General features: G+C 45.5%; 3 protein-coding genes across 3 annotated transcripts; all 3 read left to right on the top strand.

Moving 5' to 3' along the window:
* Window positions 1-1503: 1503 nt before the first annotated feature.
* On the top strand, window positions 1504-2721 carry SERLADRAFT_400797 (uncharacterized protein; the record flags this gene model as incomplete). The annotated part of the gene is made up of 1 exon (XM_007323106.1): window positions 1504-2721. One exon carries the CDS (start codon window positions 1585-1587, stop codon window positions 2380-2382), a length of 798 nt encoding a protein of 265 aa, XP_007323168.1.
* Window positions 2722-5865: 3144 nt separating this feature from the next.
* Window positions 5866-6289, top strand: SERLADRAFT_442558 (uncharacterized protein; the record flags this gene model as incomplete). The annotated part of the gene is made up of 2 exons (XM_007323107.1): window positions 5866-6012; window positions 6065-6289. The coding sequence occupies 2 exons, from the start codon at window positions 5866-5868 to the stop codon at window positions 6287-6289; spliced, it is 372 nt and encodes a 123-aa protein (XP_007323169.1).
* Window positions 6290-6316: 27 nt separating this feature from the next.
* Window positions 6317-6925, top strand: SERLADRAFT_442559 (uncharacterized protein; the record flags this gene model as incomplete). Its single annotated transcript, XM_007323108.1, has 1 exon — window positions 6317-6925. One exon carries the CDS (start codon window positions 6317-6319, stop codon window positions 6923-6925), a length of 609 nt encoding a protein of 202 aa, XP_007323170.1.
* Between the last annotated feature and the right edge of the window lie 748 nt (window positions 6926-7673).

The following is a 7673-nucleotide window of genomic DNA, read 5'->3' on the forward strand; positions in this document are numbered from 1 at the left end:
TCATGTTCATTCTCATTCTTTTTGCACAGCTATACTGTGCATAGCCTACCTTTCTTTTACTATATAAACTCCTGTATTTTACCTTGTAAAAAAACAACGAGTACTCCAATCCAGACTTCTTCTCTAATCCCAAGTTCACCATTTGCTACTTGTGATCCAGTGTGGTCACAACACTTTTCCACTGCTACTACTGTCAATTGCTGTTATTGTCACTCTCCACTTCTGAAGTCATTGTCATCCCTTTCAATTAAAGTCCTTCTGAGCACTACAGTTTGTGTGTCAGGAGCCTGCTATCACTGGGAACCTCATCACCTCGTCTTCTTGTCGTTCTCAAACCTACCCTATAATTAGCAAGGTAGTGCTTGTCTATACTTGCTGTAACGACCAAGAGTTAGTTACTCTGGCGCACACAGAAACACACTACAAGGAAGTTGATGAGGGAGTGGTTACCCTTTAGGCTGCAGAGAGTTTGTTGGTTAACAACAGGAGGACTCGCTGAGGAGTCTCCTGGATCTATTGGGGTATATATACTACTACAGGGTTGTTTGTACATGTGTACTATACAGTTGGTAGAGACAGTGGCTAATGATGTCATGGGGCCTAGCCCGCATGGCCAGCTCCACTGTGTGTGAGAGTTGTGTCTAAAATAAGAAGAAAGGCAACGCGGCGCGAGAAAGAGGAGTTTGGACAAAAGGGGAAGTGCCACATAGCACCCTGTGTGAAAGCTAAAGTACAAGGTTAAAGTGGAGAATAAAAATAAAGGAAAGGTCCGAAAATTGTGTTATCGTAACACTCGCCACAAAGCCCCTATCATCTATCTTCCAACTACCCCTCCTCCTCAAAATTCACACCCACACATCTCTGGGTTTTATTTTGAAGGACTGTTATACATACCACCCCACGAACAACCAGACCACTCCACTGTTCTAGGAGGCAAAGCCCATACACAAGTTCCATGGAATCTGGGAGGATTGTGTGTTAGTTTGCTTTGTGTGTGGTTTTCTAACTACAATTCTCATCATTGACAACGGTTAGGTCTAGTATTCCTCCCCACTCGTTCCTGGACCCATCCTTGGAACACTCTGAAGGTCTAGTTTCAGATCTTTCCATTTCATTAAACATCAGCTTCCTTCAGCTGACTAATCCAAAATTTTCAGTCTTCCAGCATTTCCCGCAAAACCAAAACTTGACCTTCACCACCAAGCCAGCGAAGTAACATTAAAATATTTTGTTTATCACTCATCTCAACAAATCGATAAATAATACTCCTCTGGTTATTATTTATTCTACTCTGTCAATAGTAAGCGCCCATACAAAGCTGACCTGCCTCGTCGCGCCGGTTGTCATGGGCCAAGTCACGTCATGTGATAGCATCGGTTATGGATGAGACTTACTTAAGCTTGCTTAATTTATTTGTATCCTGAAATCGTGTAACATGACGTGACATAGCGTGAGAAATGTTGTTTGCCTGTCCAAAACGAGCGCGTTTGCAAAAGGCCGAACGGGCCCAAAGTTTACGTGTTATTTGCCATCTAACGTTGTGCCCAACCGCCAACCAACCACCAACCACTAACCACCGCTGCGATGGCTCAGCTTATTCGCTCTGCAAAGTCTGGCAGCGATTGGACGGACGCTGAACTCATCGCTTACAACGTCTCCATCACGCCAACCTCCCCAGCTGTTTTTTTCCAATCCGGTGCAGACCCGTCGCTCGACCATCTTGATCCCGCCATCCTCACCTCATCTAATGCGGAAGACCCCAACCTCTCAGCGGCCACTGCAGACTACCTAGGCTACCTCGATCTCGCCACCCATGCCACCCAAGAAAGTGCCATTGACGACTTCGCCGCCGCGACTCTGAGGCTCCTGGGCTTCAACGAACGACACGCCACTGTGGCCACCCGCTACATTATACCTCTCACCATCTGCGGTGAGACTCGGGCGGCTCAAACAGATGTATGTGTTATCTACCGCCCCACCACTATACTACTCGTGCTCGTCGAGGATAAGACACTCTTTAACAAGACCAACGCTGAGGCGCAGGTTGTGGCAGAGGCGATCGCAGCGTTTCAATTTAATAACACAAAGCGCGCAGCGAGGGGCCAACATGTCCTAGAAGTTATGACCATTCCCTGCATCACGATGTTTGGCACCACCCCCACCTTCTACCTCGTCCCTGTCACCAGGGAACTGAGTGATGCCGTCAAGACCGCTCAGTATCCAACGTCACAAACTCGGGTCTTGAAGTGCGTCACCATTGCGGAGCATCAAAGGTGGCTCAGTGATGGAATGGCGGACAGAGAATTTCGAAAGCTTGCTCTCACACGCTTCGTCGCGTTCAAGACTCTTGCAAGAAGCCACTGGCAGCAGTACCTAGCTTAGCTGTTGTTTACCCATCATGTTCAATGTGTGTTTCATCAATCTCATTCTCTTTATCACCATGTTTCACTTCCCTTAGACTGGACCTTATTTTCTGCCTGTTTTCTCCTCTTCTTTTGGCTTGTTTTCTTTCTCATTAGTTTCTTTTAAAGTGCATGGGTGCTATGAGTGGCTCTTAGAGTGCTATAGATTACTGCATTTTGACTGTTCATATATGTGGGAAGTTGGCTGTTGTTCACATTAGGTACTCATCTCTGGCCACATGTAGATATCACAAATGTCTATGTCTCTCCAACATACCATTGTTACTCTCCATCAAATACATATTTACCCTTACACTGCAGGCATTGGTTGATTGTAGCCAAGTTTATAACCTGAGAATTGTTGGTACTAGAGGATGGAGGATGAAGGTATGTTATGAGTGTGGAATGGAGTGTAAAATTGGGATCTGGCTTAACTCGTGCACTAAGCCCTTCCACAGACCTTGGTCCCTAACTCAATGGAGTGAACAAGGGGAGAGTAGAGGATGAAGCAGGAGAGGAGCAAAGGTCCTTCAGAAAAGGACCTTGTAACAACCAAAGTTTGAATACTCTGGCACACAACTCAGACAAGCAAAGAGGAGAGTGGAGGAGTGGATAAACTTCTTATGGTAGGACCAAGTTAGTTGTGGGTAAACAACAGGAGGACTCACTGAGGAGTCTCCTTGATCTATTGAGGTTCATATATGTCTACAGGCTATTTGTACATGTGTACTATACAGTTGATAAATGTGGTAGCTGATGATGTCATAGGTCACAGCTCTTGTGACCAGCTGCACCACGTGAGAGAGTTGTAACTATAAATAAAAGGGGGCAGCGCAGCACAAGAAAGTGAAAGTACAATAGGAGCTTGAAAACCAAGGAAAATGCTGTATGGCAATAAAGGGGAAAGAAGTTTGAAACGGAGACTGAGAGTAGGAAGTCCAAAAATTTGTATCATAACAGTAAGTGGAGTTTGAAATAAAAGGAAAGTGCTGCATGGCACAAGTGTTTGAAAATGATAAAGAAAGTTAAAGGGGAAAATAAAAGTTGAAAGTCTGAAAATTGTGCACCGTAGCAGAGGGAGGCAGCAGAGACAGGGGAGACACAGCCAATGTGTCCCTGCTCTGCCTGCGTGTCCCAGGGCTTGGAGTGCCAGTATAGTGGCGGGGGTCAATGAGCACGCGCCCGTGCCAATTGCAGGGCAAGCAGCTAGATGTACAAGGAGGACGATGTCGATGATGAGAACTGCAGTTAGAAAACCACACACAAAACAAACTAACACACAATCCTCCCAGATTCCACGGAACTTGTTTATGGGCTTTGCCTCCTAGAACAGTGGAGTGGTCTGGTTGTTCGTGGGGTGGTACGTATAAAGATCCTTCAAAGTAAAACCCAGAGGTGTATGAGTGTGGGTTTTGAGGAGGAGGGATAGTTGAATTTATAGAAGGATAGGGGCTTGGTGACGAGTATAGACGAGCACTACCTTGCTAATCGTAGCACAAGGTAGGTTTGAGAACAACAAGGATGACGAGGTGACGAGGTTCCCAGTGATAGCAGGCTCCTGACGCACAAACTGTAGTGCTCAGAAGGACTCTAATCGAAAGGGATGACAATGACTTCAAAAGTGGGAAGTGACAATGACAGCAGTTGACAGTGGTAGAAGTGGGAAGTGTTGTGACCACACTGGATCACAAGTAGCAGAGTAGTGAACTTGAGAGTAGAGAAGAAGTCTGGATTGGATTTCTTGTTTTTACAAGGTAAAATACAGGGGTTTATATAGTAAAAGAGAAGTAGGCTATGCACAGTATAGCTGTGCAAAAAGAATGAGAAAGAATATGAAGGAAGGAATGTACGCTGACGAATCCTGCGTAGGTAGTACAGGATAAGATTGTCAAAAAAAGAAAAGAAAGGGATAGAACAATAAATGCTGTGAGTAATGTCACAGGTTTGTACAGCCATAAAGTAAAGTCCAATAGCAAAAAGAGAGCAGGAAAATCATGATGTCATGGGAAGATGCAGTAAAAAAAGGGCAAAGCAAAACACTATCAGTATCAACACAGTTCCTTTATTGTCAGTCAGGCATTCTAAAAAAAATATGTGTCCATAAAAATGATTCAAAAATCAAAAATAATCGCACTGTAAATGAATGTTCTGCTGAAAAAAAAGAAACTGGAGCCACCGGTCCACCACCTAGTCCAAATCTGACAGTTCCATGGCCTTACCAATGGACTGGTTGTGTTGGACCACCTGATCAAATGAGGGAGGGAGAGGAGTAGTTCCAATTTGGAACAAGTGAGTCCCAGGCAGCGTGTGGTAGGTGTAGCTGTAGCGAAGACGATGGACAAATGATAAGTGTACCCAAGTGAATGGGACAGCGATGAACATGGGCGACGCAAGGGGATGAACCTTCTCCAGCTCAAAAACTACCCACCCACGCTCCAACCAGGCAAGACGAGCGACCGATGTTTTGATAGTATATGATGGCAGATCGACGTCATGAAGATGGACCTGTTGCCCTATTTGGACCGGCCGCCGGGGCTTTGCTGATATCAGCAGTGGCACGTGGTAGTCAACGGATCGGCGACGGAAGCGGATAGGAAGTGGTGACATCAGAAATGGTGGGGGTGCAAAGAAGATGAGGAGGAGGAGGGTGGAGGTGACGAGGAGGTGAACTAAAATGGGGACCCAGAAACGACCGTCGGGTGAGAATAAAAAGGAGAGGAAGGGGCCCATGGTGGGGCTAGGCAAAGGAAGGGGAGTAAGGGAAACGACAAAAGCGAGGGCGCAATGCAATGTGTAGCCAGTGGCGACGCGAAAATTTGCCAAAATGCCAAAATGCGGAAAGTACCGGATGGAAAAGCAAAGGTGAGCGTGACTGGATTGCCTAATAGAGGTGGTGCTGATCAGCCACAAGTTCAAAAAGGGCAATATTAATTACTATTCCACGTGGCACTGTGCCTGTGTGGCGCAAAGGCGAGTCTTTTTGAATATTCGCTTCGTTATTGACACCTGTCCATGCTACCAATCAACTTTGGTGCATGACAACGAGGTGCCCGTGGCAGGGCCCAGCAAGGGGAAGAGGAGGGCTCCAGCAAAGTTTGAGGCATTGGAGGGTGTGGAGTGCTCAATCAAGAAGAACAAGACGACAACAATAATAACAATGGGATTGGAAGAGGTGTGGCAGGCCAGGTGGTGGGCCTGCTGGGAGTGTTGTTATTGGAGTGGTGGGCGGTACTTGCCTCCACCAGTCTGGAGAAAAGTTGACAGCTTAACAAGCGGACCACCCCCTGACAACTGTTTGGACCAGGGTTTATTATGTTTACCTTTTATATACAATTTCAAATACTATAGTGTGGGTAGCCGGAGATTGAGATCCAATACTCAGCTGGAAAGAGGTAGATCCACAGATAGCAAGTGGGAACCCCAGCTACATTTTTTTTTACTTCTACACATCAAACAAGTCATCATGTCAATGCAACCAGAAATGGTGGATGTTAATGCCATCCTTTACTGGATGTGGGAGAAGATTATAAATCTCACCGCACAGCTTGACGAGCTATGGGCAAATTCCCCCAAGCAAGTTGAGCCAAAATTCAACAAGAAAGTCGAGATTGTTGCTGACCAGCTCTTTTGAGGGAGACTAGGCTAGATTTGCTGAATGGTAGATCAAGCTGCAAATCTGGATCATGGCGAACTGGGATGCCTTTTCAGATGATTTCAGAATCGCAACAGCTGTGCTGTCAAGACTAAAGGGGCCTATGGTGGGTCGGTACACCCAAGTGGGACTCCAGCAGTGCTACACTGGGGGTGTATGGCCAACCTGGGATGATCTCAAATTAGAGATTGGAAAATATTTTAAACCACAAGCTGAGTGTGACTGGGCGTGTTAGCAAATCTGTTTCTTCAAACAAGGAAATATGAGGACAGATGATTTTGTAACCCGGTTCCTGGCCCTCTCCATCCAAAGGGGTCTTGGTAACGAACATGCAGTAGATCTGCTGGAACACAATGTGGCCTTACACATTGCAGAGCAGCTCTATGTGCAGGATATGAGAAGGGACAATCTTGTGGATGCAGCAAAAGAAATCCGCAAGATTGGTAGGGCTCAGGAGCTCTACAAAATGCAATTTGGTGGTGGGTCCACCACCAAAAACAACTATTCCCAGAGGCACACTGGGTCATCAAACCAAAATAACAATCACTCTTACATGTTCAAGCTGTTTGGGCTGAAACCAGGGCAGGGGGCCCCTATGGATATCAGCGCGGTCCAGGGAGGACAGATGCGCAGATTCAAGGGGAACTGCTACAATTGCGGCCAAGAGGGACACATGTCCCGGGACTGTAGAAATGGGGTGCAGGCTGCCCAAAACCAAAACAAAGGGCGCCAGGTGCACCAATTTAAAAACAAACAATCAGACAATCAGCTCAATACTTTGGCCAGTTGTTTGTATGACAAAATCCAGGCCTTCTTCTACGACCAGCAGGTAAATGAAATGAAGGCCCAGGGAAAGGAATTTGGAGCTTAGGTTACTTGGGTGCCTTCGCTCCTCAAATGATGAAGTAAACCACAACAAGGTGGCCCCTGCTCCAGGGTGTTGCACGAGCAATGAAGAAAAGGAGGTGGCTTCCCATTTTGTAAATAGATTTCTAAATTTATTATCAGAAGTATATATTTGTATTCAGAAATGTGACTTTAATATTTATGATACTACCGCTGCACCAGTGTTTCCCCAGAAGTGTGGCTCCGGCAAGACAACTACTAGGGTGCTTGATTCTGGTAAAAATAAAAATAAAATATAGAAAACCCTAAAGGGAAAAACATGTTTCTTTTGATATTTCCTCTTCTTCTTCAGAGCCACTTTCTACCAAAGTCTCAAAGTGTGTGTTAATGTGCACATATTTATTCTAAAAGGAGATTCATTTAGATGTTGGTGTGGAAGACTTTGCCCAAGGCATAATACACCCAACAAGTGCACTGCTTCATTCAGGCGCTAACAGTATCTTCATAGATCAGGTTTGGGTGGAGCAAATAGAACTCCCCCTTGTAGGATTAGATATATTTATTCCCATCTATAACATTGACGGTACACTAAACATAAGTGGCTGCATTATGCACAAATGTTTTTTTGTGATTGAGTACCACGGACACGGAGAACAAGTCACCGCCAAGGCTACCCAACTAGGGAAGATTAATTTAATATTAGGCTGAACCTGGCTATTTAAAAAAAATCCTGAGATAAACTGGCAGACAGTGGTTGTCACATTGTCACATTG

This window comes from Serpula lacrymans (genome assembly GCF_000218685.1).
Source record: "Serpula lacrymans var. lacrymans S7.9 unplaced genomic scaffold SERLAscaffold_14, whole genome shotgun sequence".
Taxonomy (NCBI): domain Eukaryota; kingdom Fungi; phylum Basidiomycota; class Agaricomycetes; order Boletales; family Serpulaceae; genus Serpula; species Serpula lacrymans.